General features: G+C 42.3%; 1 protein-coding gene across 1 annotated transcript in view; it reads right to left on the minus strand.

Annotated features, from left to right (window-relative positions):
* Astn1 (astrotactin 1) overlaps positions 1 to 20,286 on the minus strand; it is a 342,711-nt gene that overhangs the window by 85,004 nt on the left and 237,421 nt on the right. Inside the window, exons 10-14 of the mRNA XM_050135418.1 lie at positions 14,583 to 14,720; positions 13,944 to 14,094; positions 4,873 to 5,039; positions 1,573 to 1,767; positions 101 to 228 (exon numbers count right to left, since the gene is read on the minus strand). Coding sequence (XP_049991375.1) covers positions 101 to 228; positions 1,573 to 1,767; positions 4,873 to 5,039; positions 13,944 to 14,094; positions 14,583 to 14,720 — 779 coding nt within the window. The remainder of the gene's footprint in view (positions 1 to 100; positions 229 to 1,572; positions 1,768 to 4,872; positions 5,040 to 13,943; positions 14,095 to 14,582; positions 14,721 to 20,286) is intronic.

Here is a 20,286-nt window from a genome sequence, read left to right on the forward strand (position 1 = left end):
AGTGAACCGACTCACTTAGAAATAAAAATAAGCATAGTAAAACAAATGCCATGATTTTAAGAAACTATGGGTTTGGCTGCATAAAGAAAGGCACACTTACCAGTCAGGAAGTCAGGGTCAGGGGTGGGCTCCGAGATTTCCTCTAGACACTGGTTTTCCAGTGGGACAGTGGCAACCACAAGACCATCTGGCAGTTGCTGGTCTAAACCACGAGCAAAGTTGTTTTGTCTAGAAACAGAGCAGACCACGGCTTTCCGAGTGTCCACGGAACTCCTCGGCATGCAGTCCATATTTCAACACAGTGCCAAAGGTCTTTCTGGTCCAAAAGCCATGCCTCACCTTGAGACTCATTCGGTACATATGACATGAGTTAGGCTTATGCATAAGGGAAGTAAAGGCAGCATAGAGATGCTAATCAACTGGAAAAGTCTGTAGTCAGGGTAGAGAACATTTCCCCCCACACCAGGTTTCCATTCTGACTTCCTCTCTAAAGATAGCAACACTCTGAGTTGCATGCGTAGAACACAAAGAAGGCTCTGGTTATCACAAAATCAATTCTGATATCACATTTATTGCTCTGGAAACCCAATTCCGTTGATGAAAATGGAAAATACTTGCAAAGTCTCTTGGCCATGACAGAAGCAGGAGCTCAGTATAAGAACTACCTTGAAAATTTGCCTCCAATTTGTTCCTAAGAGCATAGGCTTAGATGGCTACCAGGCTGTGTTTTATGTTAGAATACTGACATCACCATTGTCATAATCATCATCATCTCGTGGAAAGCAAATTTCGATGGCTTCTAAGAAATTTCAAATAGCGCAATGAAGAAAATGTACGAGGGTCAAATGGAGAATCTCTCATAGATTTTTCTAAATAAATGGTTCAAAGGTTTTGTGCTCTGGGGTGCTTTATAATCGTCAAAATAATTAAATGTCCCAAATACTTGACCATGATCATAAACATCAATATTTACCATGTTAGAAATTCAAAGAGAAAATTTAACAATTCTTATTAAAATACCAATAAACACATAGTGTCAGCCTGCCTTATGGGAAAAGGGCACTGGCATTATTTTATATATTTAAATGTATGACTTAATAGAAGACAACTGGATTCTCACAACTAAATCCAACTTATTACAACATGTTGCTTTACTTGAAATATAAGAAAGAAATTTAGCTTTCTAATAGGTAGGACTTCAGTACTCCCCAAAGGTCCAGCAAAATCCAAGACTCTTGAGCATGCTCTGAGGATGGCCATTCTAGATCCACTCACGAGCCAGGACTTAAGATTTGGAAGTCAAAAGGAATTTTGCACATTTTGGGTTGGTTTCAATGTGAAATCCTGAAGGTAAGATTTTGCTTAAGGTTTTACCATACACCCAGCATGCTTCTTGGATTCTTGAAGGCAGAGTGTAGACTTGAATAGGATTATGAGCAAGAACACAATCTGCCTTTTTAGTTATATCACTTTCACCCTGATCCAAGATAAACAACATGCTGAGAATAAGGCTTTTCAGAGAGGAAGCTACTAAGACTCCTGAAAAGTCAGCTCTACGCATATGAAATTCACCTGAAAGTTCCTTTTAGCACCTGTCCAGCAGCTACTTCCTTGGACTGGTTGTTGTAACCAAAGAACATTTCCCCAAACAGAGTCTGGTTCATGGAGACCTCTCTGCTTTCCGCACAGTCACCGCCCTCTGGGCAGGTCTCAGTGACAAGTTGGCAAGACCTTCCATCCACCCCAAGCTTGTAGTCTTCGATACACCTAATGGAAGAGAGAACTCAAGTTAAGTTGTTTGTCGGTGAGTCATCTGGGCAAATCAGCACATCAAATGTGGGAGCAATGTTGCTGGAGAAATGTTAGATGACCCCGAACTAGGAATAATCCAATTCAATGTGGGTCTCTTAAAAATCAGGCTTTTTCCATCTATAAACGGAGTCACTTTCCATCATGACCATATCATATGATTTACTTTCCCTCAGATGATAATTTGGACTCAGAGTATCTACCTGTCCTAGCCCTCTGGTTTCTAAAAGTAGAAATTAGAGATCAGCGTATAAGTGAGTTAACACACGGAAGTGGAAGGTATGGCAGCATTTTTCTCAAGAATATTCTGTGAGCGTCCGCGGTTGTTTGTAGGGCAATTAGGCAGCAGAAGAATGACAGTGTGCTTAAAAAATTAATAACTCTCTAATCTGGTCCTGTGGCAAGTCGACTAAGAAATGAGGAAGATTGATGATCGTCTAGCTGTGTTCTGTTTGAGTACAAACAAACAAACCAGCCACTCATACAAACGCCCCTCCACCCAGGGTTGACAGGGCACAGTGTGAATACCTTGTGCTCCATAAACCGGCAATCGCCTCCTGGGCACTTTCCTCATTGTGTTGCTCTAATGGGAAAGTAATACTAATTTGGTAATCATGGGTCAGTGACTCACTCATAAGTCATTAATTGGACTTTGTTTGTAGTTATTTTATGAGTAAGATACTTTTGCTAACTCAAGTAAGACTTAATTCTTTAATAAGGTTGTCATTGTTTTTTTTTTTAAAAAGACTTCTTTCCCTGCTTAAAAATAGAACAAATTTAAAATTGTAAGATGATTATGATACTGAACACATCAATTATCACTATCTGTAGTAACTGTGATAAGTTAAAAGCTTCAGTCCTTTATAGAGGAACAAAGGATCATAGTTTTAAAAAGTGAGACCTAATGCTATAGCAACGTGAATGCTGTCCTTAACGGTGTAACTCTGGAACGGCTGACGAAACTCTGGTGAGATTTTGTTTCCAAAACTGCAGGAAGGGTGTGAGGAGTAGCTGTTCTACTAGAGTGTTGAGGAAATTAATTCGTATATTGAATCTACAGAACTTACACCATGCCGAATGTAGAGCTACTGCTGGCTGAATGCTGCTATTATTATTAGCAGAGGTGCAAATGAGGACCATGGGCAAAGGACCTTAACTGCTAATCCTCCCCATTTCCATTTCCCATTTATACAGGGGTGTGAACAGGTGTGAATGGAGCATTTTAACTGCAAGTGCATGTGCTTTGCTCTCTGTGCAAGAACCTCAAATCAGAATGGATCTGGATGACTTATAGATAGTGCCTTGGATAACACTAATCAACGTGTACCAAAACCAACCAAAACCAGAAAGAAAGTCCAGCAAGAGGTCATGGCTTTTGTCCAGGGAATGGGTTTGATTCAAGACCCATGGAGGACTGCCTCCATGACTCAGAAGAGGTCTGGGACAAGACCTTGAATGACTTCTTCCTCTAGCCACATAAACCAGAGTCTGGGTGGTGGATGCTAAAACTGATTCTATATCAGTCCATCTTGAACATCTTGACAACTATCTGTCTGTCTGTCTCCATTTCTCATTTTTCTGTCAAAATATTGCACAGCAAGTCTCTCTCTCTCTCTCTCTCTCTCTCTCTCTCTCTCTCTCTCTCTCTCTCTCTCTCCCCCCCTCTCTCTCTCTCTTTTTATTTGAGAGGGGAGACCAGGCTGGACATCCTGTTGTTCCCCTTGTATCTAACACCTAACTAGGTTCTCTGCACAAGCGGGTGATGAAATGTATATACAGTTAAGAAAAAAGGATGTAACTTTGACTGAGTCTGCTCTTCCATTAATTGAAGTGGGTCACCCTTAATGGTCACATTATAGAGAACATTAAAATTTAGAGCAAGCTTCTATTTATGGAATGGGATTTTACAAGAAACTAAATACGAAAATTGCTCAATTGCAAAGAAATGAGATAAAATACAATAAAATAACATTACAAGTGCACTAGAAATCTTTTCATGGTTACTCAGCAGGCACCGGCTTTTAGTAAGCCCCTAACATAGTTTTATGACTATAAACATTGATTTTCATTGCAAGCTTATTAGCTGGTAAGAGCCTGGAAGACATGAACTTAGATGCTACTTTCTTCGGCAGCCTAGTGGTCAGGGTGATGTGTGAGCACCCCAAACGACTTGCAGCAACAGGGTCGGGTGGGAGTGTGGGGGGCAGAAGCAGGGAGGGTGGGGAGGGAACAAAAGATAGACAAGCAATCTATGGGCATAACAAAATTGGCTAAATCTTTATTTACTTGATAAATATAGCATGGAATGGCTTTAAATATAATTTCAATCAGCGATACAAATTTAAATTTTGAGAAAACTGCAGAGCTTTTAAAAAGTCAGAAAGGGCCTGGATCCTGCTCCTAATCTTCCCATTCACTAACTTTCCAGTCTCCAGGGAGATGGATCACCCCACTAACCATTCCTTTTTTCACCTGTGAGACGGGGTGGCATTGCCCAACCCGTTCTCTCACATGGGTGGGGGAGAGCTGATCCCAGGAAAAGCGTTAAACCGAGAGGAACTAATTAAGGACTTAGTGGAAGGAGGGAGGGCTTTGCAAAATAAGGGGACTTTGCAAGCAGAACCTGAAGCTTCCTTTTTTTTTTTTTTTTTTTTTTTTTTTTTTTNTTTTTTTTTTTTTTTTTTTTTTTTTTTTTTTTTTTTTTTTTTTTTTTTTTTAAGAAACACTCCTTCCCCGCCTTGATAATCTGGTAGTTTCTCAAATTTTGGACCGCGGGAACAGTTTCCTTCACAAAACACATCATTAACACAGTTCCTCGAAGGCAAAGCTTGGAACGTCCTTGCTTAATTGGGCAACGATGTACGTAAACCATGTGGTTAATTGTTCCTTTCGGGTAAGCCAGAGGCTGCATTTCTGTAGCTACTGGACTATCTTGCCGTAAGGTTCCTCTAAATTAGACTATCGAAGTGCTACCGACTCTCTCCTTAGGGTCTAGGAGTGACCAGTCCATTCACAAGGACCTACTGGGGTTGCAGCACCAAAGGTCCCTTGATGCTCACTCACCCGCAGAACATGAGGATGTTGTACAAGGTGGGGTCATCTGGAAAAGGCGCCATCTGCTGGAGACACAGCTGTTCGCAGCCTCCGTTGAAACCATCTGAGCAGTCCACGCCAATGTGGCGGTCATAGCAGCCTGAACTGTCCTTCATAGGGCTGAGTCCTGACGGGCACTGGCACAACCAGAAAGCATCCGTTCAAGAGGGTAAAACAGAAGAGCTAAGCACAGTCGCTGACACGCTCCATGTGGAACTATTACCCCTGGGAAATAATCTATGGATTTCCTTTTGCCTTTTCGTCTCCTTTTAAAAGCAAAAGGCCTTTTATTTTTTTGACATCTTTCTGTTTCTGTCTGGGCACAACTCACACACATTTGCATTAAGCCTCTGGCTCTGAGCAGGCTGGCATGGAGCTACGTGGTAAGACAGGGAAGAGCGCTGCTTCCCTATTGGACCTCAGGCTGGCAAAAGAGCAGAAGTGATGGGCCAGGATTTAAAATGCATTAAGCAGGGATTCCTGGGGACTAGGGAGAGCGGCGGTGCTGTTTGAACTCACATTAAAAGGGCACTTTATCAATGCTGGTACCAGCTGGCGACACTGGGGAAATGGAGTGAGCCAGGGCTTCCAGTCTGAGGCTGGAAGGAGACTTTCCTACAGACTTGGAGAGGAGTGTGATGTCCTGGGCTCATCACCTTGCTGTCTCAAAGATTCCCCTTGGAAGCCTCCTAGCCCACAACACCTGTAACGCGAGCATTCACTGAGGCTGTGTTGAATCTGGCCAGCTGGTCTTAATGGGAACATTTGCTCTTCTGTCCTAATTGTCCCCAGTCAACTTCCTAAGGAGGATAGCAAAGGAGGAAATCATAGAAACCTCAGATCCTGGTAAAGATCACAGACCCCAACAAACGGCTTACCTCACTGTCTAGTCCAACTGTGGTGGTTTGAAAGAAAATGGCCCCCGAAGGGAGTGGCACTATTAGGAGGTGTGGCCTTATTGAAGGAAGTGTGTCACTGTGGAGGTAGGCTTTGAAGTCTCTTTTCTCAAGCTTCAGTGTGAGAGCCAATCAACTTCCCGTTGCCTCTCAGTCAAGATGTAGGGCTCTCAGCTCCAGCACCACATCTGCCTGCATTCCACTGTGCTCCCCGATATGATGATATGCTGTTAGTAAGCCCCCACCTGCTCCATTTAAATGTTTCTTTATAAGAGTTGCCATGGTCATGGTGTCTCTTCACAGCAATAAAAAACCCTAAGACACCAACCTCCAGAACAGTCCGTGAGGTGAGACGTGTAACCCATATGAGGAAACTGAGGCACAGAGTGTTGAACTCCTAGAATCACAGCTGTTTCAAGTAGGTCCACACTTGGATCCCTGGTGGGCTGTCTGTGGTTTCCTGATTCAGTGGCTCTATCATCTTCTAAGTCAGACTGGGACATCGAGTGACAGACCTAGTCGCTGAAACTGAAACTGAGTCTCTGCTCCCTTCTCTCACAACTTCCTGTGTTATTCTCATTCAAGGACAAGGCAACCCCTGATAGTGCACTAGAATCTCTAAAATCCTGTTTTTAATTTTTAAATTATATTTTAAGTTTTGTCACCTGAATCCTTGTGCTCGTGTGAAGACATCATACATTAATGTTAACACTGATTCTAACAGGCTGGGAGGAAAGCGTACATGAAGGCCAGGCATAGGAAAGCGTACATGAAGGCCAGGCTCATGCATCTAGAGCAGGGCAGAGCTGAGAGTATGTCCAGATTTGGTTCCCAAATTCAGGAATTTAATGATTATATTTTATATCTATCTATCTATCTATCTATCTATCTATCTATCTCTTATCTATCATATCTATTATCTATATATCAATCATCTATTAATTCATCTATCAATCTATTATCTAGGTAGCTATCATCTATCTAGCTATTTATGTATCTATCATCTACCTATTTATCTATCACCAGTCTATCATCTGTCTCTCTATCTATCTATCTATCTATCTATCTATCTATCTATCTATCATCTATCTATCTATATCTTGCAAGACACTCCTTCAAAACCCAAACTAAATTTTTGAAACTTGGCAGTGTAACATCATCTCCCTTCACTCCCTACTACCTGGCTTGTCCCCTCTCTCTTCCGCCAGACACCTTGGCTCAGCACAGAGCTTAGTGTTTAAGCAGATGTGTCTCTGAAAAGCCACCTCTCCTCCCCACTCTTTCTCCAGTCAACAACCACAGCAGGATATGCACTGTTTACTGACACCAATTGTGCAATTTCCCAAACAAATTCTCCCCACCAACCTGCCAGGCCCCCAGCTTGGTCCATCCCCTCTCCCCAAGAAGGCAGATGGAAAGCTGGAAGGTGGCAGCATTTAAAGGCAATTCCAAGGGCTACCCCCTGCTGTGTACGCCCAGATGTTCTCCAGAATGGTTATGATGGCAAACAAGCAAATGAAGAAGCTGAGGATTGCACCCCACGATCTGTTAGTCCCTCCCCCCATTAAGCTCCATGGCCACCCAGCTGTTAGGCCAGATGTGTCACCAGAGGGGGCTGGCTTAGGCACCATGTGACTGCCCAGGCATGGTTTGGGTATGGAAACACACAGTGTTGTTGGAATTAAATGTCTTGTACTGGTGGGCAGGAGTTGTTCTCCCCTCCTTCCTTTGACAAAGCCACCAGGCAGAAAAAAAGCCCGTTGTCCTGTCAATCCAACTTAACATAATTTCAACCCTCACACCAGATAGCTCTATCAGTCCCCAGCCAAGACGCACCAGCTCCTCAGCCACCTGCTGTTTTTCAGCATGCTCCATCATGCACAACTTTTGACAAAGACTTCACTGAGTGAAACAGGAGCCGGTTTTGTTTCAGAATGCCTAGGCCTGGCATAGTCACATCTGGCCTGGCCCTAATGCCAAGATGACCATAGCTGTTCCTACTTGACCGCCTGATATCAGATTCTCTCCAAAGATTTGGAGAGAAGACGGTGTCTGCTATTTTGTCCACTTTGGAGTTTCTTCTAAGTAAAGCTAAATTACTAGCCATAGCTGTACTGAATTAGGCAATTCTTTTTGTGGTCCATTTTTTATCTGTGTGCATTTTCTGTAGTCCCAACAACACAGGTACACTTTACCTTCTCCATTTTATGGGTAGATCAGAAAAACAACCTTGTTTAAGGCTGCCATGGTGGGAAATGGCAGAAACAAACTCTGGGCCTAGATCTGTCTGACTCCAAAGCTTGTATGTGTTTCTGACATTTTGCTGTGCACCTGTGATAAAATCTGGATTCCTTGGAAGAAATAAAGGCAAGGTGTCAACAATGTAAAGCAATCCTGTAGATCTGCTATTTGACTATGTGAAGTGATTTCTGATGCATATTCTTGGATGAATTATAGACTTATAGATTTATCCTAATATTTTCCTTATGTCAATCTTTACACACACACACACACACACACACACACACACACACACACCCCATGTTATTAGTGGAACTATTTTAGCAGAAAGCACGGCAAGCTGTCTACAGTGATGACCTTGAAGGCAAAACAAGATCTCCAGTCACTGAGAAGGATGCAATTATCTTTATTGTACTGTAACTAACTGGGGCGGCAGTTCAGAGCATTTTAGAAATATTTCCAGGAAAAAACAATGTTGAAATGAAAAACTGAGATTTCTTCATACCTCTTATCCGGAGCACCCATTCCCTAGGGAGGTAATCATTCAAGCATCTATGGAATAAATTTGGTTTCTCACGTGTCTTCCCTGTGTTATACATTTAAATTTCAGGTTTCCTCAAAATCTTGATCTGAACATAAAGAGGCTGCAACCAACTGTGGTCCTGCTTCCGGAAGTAGGTGCATTTCCAGCCACGGGGTGTGGGGAGTTTTGTTTATAGAAGTTGCATTTTCTGTTGGCAAGTCTTGGGCATTCTCTCTTTCTGGCTGTGGATAATCCTTCCATTTGGTCCTTGAATGAGAACCATTTGCACAGGAGAGAACCCCAAGGTCATATATTAACCCCACTTTGCATAGGTTATATGTAGCAGTCCCAGGGACTTTATGAAGTACAGACTTAAAAAGTCCATTTTTTACAGCCATAGCCCTCCCCCACCAGGAAGGTCTAATAAATGAGCTCATACTTCAGTGACCCCTAAAATACACAAGGTTAATCATCTTTCCATGAGGTGTTCATGACTTCTTGACTCATTACTGGTCCAAGGCATAATTTGCTAATGAGATTAAAATGATTTTCCCCATTCAAATCTTTTTCTTTGCCATCTTTCCCCCTCTTTTTCTATCAATGAGTTTTAGTTGATTAATTACTTAGGAGACTAAATTGGAGGCCACAGATACCTCAGTTTCAGATTACAAAGTAGACACTTTGTTGGCAGATGGCTATGAGTGATGGACGCATGCGCTTATTCGTGTCCCCTGGGAGAAGAGGGACAGAGATCAGCACTTGAGCTTGCCTCACTGAACTTGGATGATTCATAAGGCATGTGGCCACATTTTATACTGGAAATGGGTTCTTTTTTTCTATGCGACAATCTCACTCCTTTTGCAAGTGATGATTTCCACAATTTCTTGATAGGCTTTCACATGCCGGTCCAAGACATGCAGGCTTCTCCAAAGGGGAAAAGTATGATGGAGTTAAATTTATATTTCAGACTGCTGTGGTTTCCTGCCCCAATTTCTCTCGAAATCTCTGAAAGCCGGGCGATGGTGGCGCATGCCTTTAATCCCAGCACTTGGAGGCAGAGGCAGGAGGATATCTGTGAGTTTGAGACCAGCCTGGTCTACAGAGCTAGTTCCAGGACAGGCTCCAAAACCACAGAGAAACCCTGTCTCGAAAAACCAAAAAAAAAAAAAAAGTAATAGAAATCTCTGAAGTGTATTCATTTACTTATTGTCCTACAGAGAGAAGAAGAGATGCTCATCTGTAAGCTCCCTGCACATTCGTTTTCTAGCAATGGTAAAATGACACATGTTATGGGAAACCATAGTGGACAGCACACAGAGGAAGGATGTCGGAGTCGCTGAGCAGCTCAGCAGCCATTAGGACATAATGGTCTGTCAGGGAAGGTCATGAGTTTCACATACAAGAATGAAGGGCTCTTGACCCTGCTCCTTTCATGGTCATGGTCTACTTACTCTACTTATCCCGTCTATTTCAATGTCTTACAAAGCAAAAGCATTTGTTGGGCATTTTCAGCATGGGTGTGAGCCTGCAGATGAGACTTTCCCATTTCCTTTACTTTTGGTATAGCAGCGGTAGTAATTGTCTAACTCTCGCGGCACATTTTATGTTGAACCTCAGCAGGGAGGCTTCATGAGAATGAAGGGGGTTGGCAGGAGCGATCCGACAGTAAAGTGATTGCTACCCAAGCATGAGGATGTGAGTTTACATTCTCAACACGCATTGAAATACAGACCTGGTCTATACGGATATCTGTAATCTCACCACCAGGGAGATATACACATAAGGATCTCTGGGGCTTTGTGGCTTTTGTCAAGGTGGTCTCACTGAATTCCTGAGATCCAGGTTTAGTGAGAGATCTCATCTTAAAGAATAAGGTAGGAGGTGATTAAGAAAGACAATTGATGTTTCTCTTTGGCCTCTACATGAAGGCATGAATGCAGACACACACACACACACACACACACACACACACCATAATAGTTGATATGGAAGCCCTCAGGAAAACTGGGGCTGGGGTGGGGCAGGTTGGAGTTCTGTCTGCTATGTCTACTCAATTTCCACTGCCATTACTCATGAATGGTTCATCCAAATTTGTTTGTAATACAATCGTATAAATGTAAGAGTATATCTAGCCTTACTTGGAGAAAAAGACTTTACAGATAGGATTAAATCAAGGATCTTTAGATGAGAGGATTATCTTGGATTATTTAGATTGGCTTGATGTAATCACAGGGAGTTGTTAGAAGTGAAAGAGGGACACAGAATGGAAGAGATATGCTGCAGAATGATGGCTAAAAAATACAGTCTCTCTAGCTTTAGTTAGAGGTAAAGCAATAGAGCCTTGACCTAAGGAAAGTTTATGGACTCTAAACTGAAAAAGGTAGAGGAATCGGTTCTGTTTAGGACTTCCAGAAAAAAAGACAGCCCTGACCATGCCTTAATTTTAGGTCAGTAATAATCCCACCCTGGATTTGCAAGTAGAATTGTAATATAATACACTCATAGAGCTTTAAGTCATTGAAATCAGTGTGATTTGTTCCAGCAGCAATTCGAAGGTGTCTGGTGGAGGAAACTTTGAACACAATGAATAAGGCCTGGCCATCAGTGGCGGGGGAGGGGGGCAGCCTTATGCTCTGGGAATCCTCTGGAAGCTTTCACAGTCCCCAGTTAGTGGAGAGGAGTTGTATTTTTGTAATGGTATGCTAAGGTTTGCACAAGGTTCTGCCTTTCAGAGGCATTGGATTCCTGTTCTTGGAGACTATATAAACAACCTGGAGGCAATTAACCCCTGGGAGTTGATGCATAACTGAAAGAGCCTTCCTAGAGAGAATTCATTCTAAAATTCTTTGAGCAGATGGCATAGACATAACTTGAATCCTACCTGTCTGGTTTGGGTTAAATTAGAAAACACACAGCTGTGTCTTCTTCAAAGTCCATTATCTCTGACTCCTTCCAGGTTCCTAAAGGTCCAGCATGCTCTGGTTTCTCATGCTCTTCTCTTTTCATAAAAATATATATTTGTTGGGAAGTCTTTCCATTCAACACACAAAAGACTGAAAATAAGGGTCTTTATGCAGAGGCGTGTCAATTCCCAAATTGCAGAGGGTACCGATTATCTTTGCCTCCAGCCCACCTCCAGATGAAAGACCACTCTACTAACACACCAGGACTTTGAGACAATACACCTGCCCAGTAGAGTTGGGTCAGGTTCAAAGTCAGATCCCTAGTCATCTTTTCAGTAGGGTCACAAGCCTCGTAATGAGCTCTAACATACTCTATCCTTCAGTTTAGTGATCATATGCTTCATAGCCAATGAGAAACAGTGAATAGGATGTGTCTGCCAATCGGTTTGGACTTTTTCCCTCTGGGAGCCACGTGGAATAGTGACTTCAAAGAATTATGCTAATACAGTACTGGTATAATTGGGTGACTTTCTTCAGTGGCTCCAATTCTGCAAATGCATATTCATCAGAACTATTCCTGCTAGCTCCGTCTCACAGATCACAATGTGGAAACTATAGGACTCCATCAGCAAGCACAGCTACATGCCAAGTGAAAGGCCAAGCGTGGCCAACAGAAGGCACCTGACAGGCAACTCCCACCCTGGAGGAAGGGTCCTGATACGAAGTAGTAGCAAGAAGGGGAGAGTTAATTCTTGCATATGAATGTTCAAATCACATGTGGGTGGATAACGGTAGGCAAAGAAGGATCACATAGGTGCACTTATGTTCACAAATTTCAGGACTTAAAATGACCTCAGAAAATAATAAGGAATAGAAGGTTAAAATCAGGGTAAAGAGAAGCATGCAAGATGGTAAAAGAGAAAAACAAAAGTATCTCATCATGGAGTTCATTTGAGCAGTGAGACTGTCGCCTGGGAAACTCAGGTATGTGGAACTGGCCAAAGAAGGAGAGCAATGATGGGCATCAGTTCACATCCTGGTTGCCTGTGGAAGCCATGAACTAACAAGTGCTTTCCTTTGTATTTCCCCAAGAGTCCCGCTGTTCTTTGTTCTCTTTGGGTATCTGCCAGATCCTCCTGTCTGCCATGTATTTTTCATTTGCTTTTCTTCATGTTTACTTCTTTCTAATATAAGCCAGACCCCTGCCGCCTGCAGCTTAGTTGGTACCAGCTTGGAGACTACACCCTGGACACCAGATAGGCATTCACCATGGAGACCTAACAGATTCCTGAATGGAACAGATGCTCAGATCTGGGTAAGAAGGAGGGTGAAAGATGGTGTTGGCTCAGCATCCTCACAGTTTTCCCGTGCTCTGGGTCCCCTCCCACATCACAGCTGTCAGAATGGGAAGTTAAATGGGGCACCATAGCCACTCCCAGGGCTGGAAGTTCCCAGTCCTTTCCCGCAGGCCATTATTGCAGACTACATGTCTCAATGAATGTTCCCTTCCTCCTCTGTTCTCACTTTGAACATCTTCCCTGCCATCCTTCCCTGACCAAGGCCCTCCAACTTCCTGAATAGTTCATGATTCTCCCCTCCAAATCTCTAAAGAAGGTAGTACTAAAAACAGATGACTGTGTCAGTGGAAACAGCAATGGCCAACATAAAGGAACCAGCCTGCTGGTTCCATCAGCTCCTGCCTCCATTTACCTTCCCGGTCCAGAATTGTCTTCATATCTATAATCTGGGAGATAGCAGAGTAATCCTAGCCCCCAAAGTCTTACTGGTTAACAATATTACCTGTTTTTAAACTATATATGTTTATAGATATGAAAACAAACAGAGGCCCACTTTTTAGAGAAGCAGGATTTCCTTAATGTAAGTTCCAATTGATCACAATATGTAGGATTTACGTAGTCCTGGCTAGCCTAGAACTCATTCTGGAGACAAGGTCTACTTCCAACTCTAAAGATGCCTGCCTTTAGAGTGGAAGCTGGAGAGGTGAGCATGAGCACTAAGAGCTAAACTTGGGTCTTTTTGTTGTTATTGTTGCCAGCCTTAACCATTAACAGCTGAGCCATCTCTCTCACTTCTGATGCCATGTTTGTTTATGTTTTTCTCTACCATTCCAGCATAGCTTACTCTTTTCATATTCCTAGCTGTAGGTGGGTTTCTCCTAAAACTTGCTATTAGTCTTGGAGCCAACAACAATTGTGGAAGCAATTGATTAGTTTTCAAATAGCTTTTACCAACTATCTTGTAAGACTGGAAAGTCTGGAAGTCTCTCTAGAAAGATCTAGAACACCTAGTAATGCTCTTTGGGTATTTCATGATTCTTTGTTACTATCAAGAGAAAAATTCTTAATTTAGGCTAGATGGTAGTCACACATGGCTACCACACATTTTTCTTCTGTACAATTGTATTATATGTTATCCCCACCCCATAGAGGAACCTATAGGATAGAAGAATGGACATACCACACAACCAGTAGAGTCCAGCTTGCGATCTGAAATGCAGCGGAAATTCTTACTGCAGCCTCCGTTATCTTTGCTGCAATCACGCACTGGCCCAAAGGAGTCTAAGAGAACTTCCAGGCTGTCAAAGGATGATGATGTCATCAGCTCCTCTCTGCATGAAGAAGCAATGGAGGAATCAAGGGATTCCAAAAGCAACAAGTGTTCTTACTTTTTGTCTTCCAATCTGGTCTGCTCTTTTCTGGTCTCACTCTTTTATAAAAATTGAAGATTAGCCATGCTCAAAGCCTTGAGTTAACAAATCATGGGCATTCACCATATCTGGGAAGTGAGCCAATGTTATAATGCCTGGTCAAAGAAGGAGATATGAATGTAGGCATGGATATTAACATTTTATTGCCTGTCAGTCCTTGAGGTTTGTGGGAAGTGCTTACAAACTCTAATTTTATGTCCTCTTCCAGTGAATGAGCCTTGGGTTATGCAATATTGACCCAGATAAATAGCAGATCCTGGCTGTGTATATATGGGGAACTTGAAGGCAGTTTGCCAACTTCAGCTTGTTCTATGTCCCCTCCCCCCAATTATGGTAGCTTCAGGTAGCTTGTCACTCTACCTCCTAAGCCACCCTGAAGTGAGACTCACCTGACCTCCACAGCATCTTCCATCACAGTCATGTCCGTCTTACACTTTGCTGATGGATTTATGGCCAGTTCAGCTGGTGGAATCACGAAGCTTTTGCTGAGGGGCAACCACATGCCTTCCCCAAGAGTGTAGGTAAATCTGGGTGGACACATACACACACACCAGATGTTATAGCTGAGCATAAGTGCCCACCAGCATTCTGTTGCTAGCTGCTTCCTCTTCAGCCTTCCTGAAGACTCTGCAGATACCCACAAACCAGGTGACTACAGAGACCTACGCATAAAGTAGTCTTGATACAGCACAGGAATTACACCAGGGGATCTGGAATTCTGTCCTTGCTTGCTCCTTTCTCATCTTCCCCATCCCTGCAGTGCTCTTCAGACAGGTGAAGCAGTTGAAATTGTCTGGCATGGACAGCATGACTGAGCCAGAAGAAGACAGAGAGGCCTCATCAAACTCATGGGGCCAAAGAACAGAAGATCTGATTATGGTACCCATCTACCAGATATCAGAAGTGGCTTTTATCAAGTCATAAAAAGTGGGTTTCAGATTCTCTAGGTTTAAAGCTGATCCTCCTTTGTGTTAAGTCATATGTAAATTGGAAGCAGTTTCATTGAGAAGGGATATTGGCCACCCCCATCCTCATCCCGTGACTGTGAACCTGAAGTGGCAGCCAGGGTTTCTCCCTACTTGGAGGGAGCCATGAAAAGGAAAAGACAGGAAAAAGGTTTCCTTTTCTGGCTTCTGTATAACAGGAATAGAAGTGACTGAAGTTAGAGGCCTCCAGGGGTGAGCAAAGAAAGAGATGTACAAATGAGAACAAATGAACAAAACAGGCCCAGATTTATTTTCTGAACTCCTACCCATATCCTGAGCTAACAATGATAACCCATGGGATGCAGGGAAGACTCTTTTTTTTTTTTTTATTCTTATAACAAGAGCTAAAAGGAATAAAAGAATCAATCAGCATTTCAAGGGAGAGCTTAAGGAAACCAAGAGAGATTATTTGTTTATTTATTCATTCATTTCATCTCAAAGACATTAAAATGTTCCGTATTCACAGTAAAAAAAATAGTCGGATGGATAAAAGCCAATGTGGGTGGAATATCACAAGGCAGTGGCAGCTTAGTGTCTCCTCCCAACTTGATGTGGAGGGAGGAACAATGGAAGGATAAGTGCAATTAAGCAGAACGCTGCACCAGCACCATCAGCATGCTGGTCACAGCCACGTTTCAGAGCCTTGCTCCTCGCTTCTCTAGCCCACACAGTCTTCTCCCATCTCTGGGATGCCTGAGATGTCAGGAAATCAGACTGATGCTGTATATATGTATATATTTATGAAGTGTGTCATCAGCCCAAGAATGTTAGCCACAGACAACCCTACAGACTGGAGATGCTCAGCTATGTCATTCCTTCCCATGACCTGAATGACAGTCCTTGCCATCAGAATTGCTAAAAGAGAAGAAGGCAGGTTCCAGTATCTCTATAGGGGATTCTGGGAAAGGGGTACATCTCTGTGGAAGTCGGATGTGGCCTGATTTAGTAGATATTTCTCCCATTTCTGCTCTCTGTTTCTTAGTACTCTACTCCTCTGAATCCTCTGAACTCCTGGTCATGCTCTGAGATGTCTCTCCCTCTGTAGAATGCTCTTAGATCTTCCTGCTTCTAGGAATGTGAGGTAGTAGGCAAGGCCATGACTTGGTGGTGCTGGGAGACTACAGAAGGCTATTGCTGTATTCATTAAGAAAACAACCAGGAATATTTATTGAAGGCATAGCAGTATCTCTCTCTCTCTCTCTCTCTCTCTCTCTCTCTCTCTCTCTCTCTCTCTCTCTCTCTCTTTTACACACACACACACACACACACACACACACACACACACACACACACATATCTGGTAATATAGTAATAACAGGTTGATCCAGGAATGATTTTTTTTCAAGACACACTGAATCTGGGACTTAAAGTTAAATGTGGATTTTAATATATAACCTGTTTTGGGATATTTTACACTGTGTGAAAATATATTTCTGTGGTTGATTTAATAAAGAACTGAATGGTCAATAGCCAGGCAGTAAGAGGTTAGGTGGGACTTCTGAGGACAGTAAAGACTCTGGAAGAAGAGAAGTGTGGAGACATCAGGAGATGCAGAGCAAACAGGATGTACAGGAGGAGAGGGAACAACCATGAGCCATGTGGCAGAACATTGATTAATATAACTGGGTTAACTTAAGTTATAAGAAATAGCTAAGAACAAGCCTAAGATATAGGTCAAGCTTTCATAATTAATAAAAAGTCTCTGTGTCATTATTTGGGAGCTGGTGGGAGAGAAAAAGACCCAATGCAGGGCTCTGTAACATGAGGGGCTGCTTGTTGGGGTTTCTGTCCTGCCCAGTTCCCCCAGCTGGTAAGCCCCCAAAGAAATTCACACAAAGAGTCTACATTAGTTATAAAACTGATTGGCCCATTAGCTCAGGCTACTTATTAACTCTTGTAGCTTATATTAACCCATTATTCTTATCTATGTTGGCCACATGGCTCAGTACCTTTTTCAGCGGGGCAAGTCACATCCTGCTTCTTTGGTGGTCTGGGCAGGACTGAAAAGAATGAGCTTCCTTCCCAGAATTTTCTTGTTCTCATCACCCCACCTCTACTTCCTCTCTGCTTGACTGACCTATACTTCCTGCCTAGCCAATCAGCATTTATTTAAAACATGATTGAGAAAATACAGACAATCCTCCTGTACCAGGGCTCAGTATCCACATAGGGCCTGAGAAAGTAGTCTCAGGTAGGGCCAGCATACAGAGATAGGCATGGCTCTTTTAAAGTCCGGCCGTACAGCCAAGCACTTGAGCAGCTGACACTTGGTACAAGGAAAGTATGTAAAGAGACTTTCTCTGTCCCACTTGCTCCAAATAATTACACAGAAACTTTAATTAATTATGAAAGCTTGGCCTTTGCTTAGGTTTGTTCCTAACTGGCTCGTATAAACTTATGTTAACTCATTTATATTAATCTACATTCTGCTACATGTTTCATGGCTGTTACCTTTCCTCCTGCACATCCTGCCTGCTCTGCATCTCCTGGTGTCTCCCCACCTCTCTTCTCCCAGAGTCCTCTCTGTTCCTGGGAATCTCTCCTAACTTCTTCCTGCCTAGCTATTAACCATTTAACTCTTTATTAAACAAATTATAGCAATATATCTTCACATAGTGTACCAATATCTCACAACAATAATCTTCAGACATCTGTATGATTTCATAAAGGACACTCTTGAGATGTTCACTTATACTAGTCAGCTTGAACAAGGACAGCATTAACATGTACTGTTTCAGAAAATTACCACAAGTTTGAATGGTATCAGTATTCTGTGGTTCATTGGACATTAACCATTGTCTTCTATTTTGGTTAAAATTATACTTTTACTTGGGTATAGTTGTCAGTTCTAGTACATTTGAGATGTTTAATTATTTTTATAGAATTCCTGCTCAACCATAGTGGTCCTAAGAAAAAGCCATCTGTAACTTATGCCAACTGGAACTATTTGACATATTCCCGTGCATGCAAAGTTCAAAGTTCTGAAGTTGTCATTCTGATCCCATCTTCCCTGCTTCATACTTCTGCCCCCTCCATGTCATATGACTGTGGTTCCTAACATCCTTCTACACTTTTAATCGCAATACTTGCTTCTATTATTGTTTATTTCTGGATTTTATATCCTCTTTTCTTCACCTCAATTGACTCACTTAAACACCCATTTACAGACACAAACCCTTCCAGAAAGTCCTTCCAGAAGCTTGGTCTTCCACACTGAGGCCAAGCAAGTGACATTCTGTTTTCCATATTACATAATATCTGCAATTCATGTACTGAATTGTGCCTGTCCTTTTTCTGGGTTCATCGTCTCTAAGGAGAATGTGCATTCTTGGGTAGCAGAGGGCACTTAACACAATTCCTAGACTAAAAATGTCACCCAATAAATAGCTACTAACTAATCAACTAATCAACAGAATATTTTGTTTCCTTCATTTTCAGTGGCATCTGGGTGACATACCCAGGAGGTACAAATTTAATGAATACATTGGCAAAGCTAATTATTCATGGCAAACAGAATGTGAGCTAAACTTTGAATATGGATGGGTCTAACAACCATGATGTAGTTTTCATGAGAAACTAACTATATTAGTTAGCAAGTAAAGCAATGTAGTCTCCTTCAGTCTAGGTAGAGTCAAGGTGAAACCCTATAATGGAAGCCCAGTTAGATGTGGTATGAATCTAACACTTATTGAGAACGCAAAAGGACAGGCAGAGCTACTCATTTATCCTCACGATGGCCTTCTCCAGTGATTTCTTTGGCCCTGGTTTACAAATCCACTGTCTAATACCATAAGGATATCAGTGACCTCTGAAAGGTCAACCTTTGTAGAAAAGAAATATGGAGTTGGTCAAATATGGATCCCAGAGGCTTGACAGCCCATGCTGGCTGGTGCTTATGAAATTCTAAAACTTTCTTTCATACACAAAATCTACTGAACAACTCCAAAAACCAAATATAGTCTAAACTGTTAGAAAAAAAAAAGCTGCGTCCTGAAATCTCATCTGTCTCTCATTCATGTAAATTTGGCAGGGATGACTTTAAAAACATCACCCAAGGGAAGCTTGAGCGAGCATCTGGAATGCTCTCCCACGTTGGGCCTTCTTTAGAGACAGCTGGTGGTGACCACTGCTGTTGAGGACTCAGCTCTATGCTGCACAATCCCATTGAAGCCCAGCTAGAAATTTCTGTCCAGAGGCAAACATTCATTAGTCAGTACTGGACAGAATAATTCTGTGGTCTCTCTAGCCTGGTGCAAAATAGAACATGGGAAAACATGAGAGCTCTTCACCTGGTGTCTTCACTCTTCCCCTGGCCAGGTTTTTCTAGGGCAAAATATTTTTCTCAGGGATGTGAAGGTAAACACTTGAAGGGGAGGTCATACACACACACACACACACACACACACACACACACACACACAAGTATCCTGCACTCATACTTGGCACCAGAGAGTCCAGTGGAATGGATGGATCTTCACAATGGGGTATCATGAGAATGTCTTTGTCTTTGGTATAAAAGCACAGCTGAATGAACCAGTGACCTCTTGCATCCAGCTTGGGATTGCTGTTTTTCAAAGTTGAGTTCACCATCCATTGCCTTTTCTTGTCTAATTTCAAGGGCTCAGAAGATACTTAAAATGACCCTCTATACTTATCTGCCAAATGTTCAAGACTATATCAAATGTATAAACCGATCTATGGAACCATTTCTTTCTTCAAGAAGGTAACCATCTCATTCAAAAGAAAAATGCCAAGTTAAAAATAAATCTGAGATAAATTAATTGACAATAAACTACCATAGTCATTCATTGTGAAACAGTACAGAAGCTTTATAGCAGTGTTTATCAATCATGTATGTAGATAAAATTTTCCATAATGTCTTTAGAAAGTATTCATTCCCTGGGTACAAGTCCCAGTACTTTTGAGTTGGTTTGTGCTGGGTGCATTAGTCTTTACAAAGCCTAGGGATTATCACATAGGGCCACAGATAAAAGACCACCTCTTGGGCGAGTCTGCAAACTTAAGGACAGGGACTTCCTTCATCAAGCCCATCAAGGTCATTCCTACAACATCTGAAATAGTGCTTTGGAATAATGGATGTTCAAGA

Source organism: Alexandromys fortis, unplaced genomic scaffold, assembly GCF_014885135.2.
Source record: "Alexandromys fortis isolate MF-2015 unplaced genomic scaffold, M_Fortis_MF-2015_v1.1 scaffold_21, whole genome shotgun sequence".
In the NCBI taxonomy this organism is placed as follows: Eukaryota; Metazoa; Chordata; class Mammalia; order Rodentia; family Cricetidae; genus Alexandromys; species Alexandromys fortis.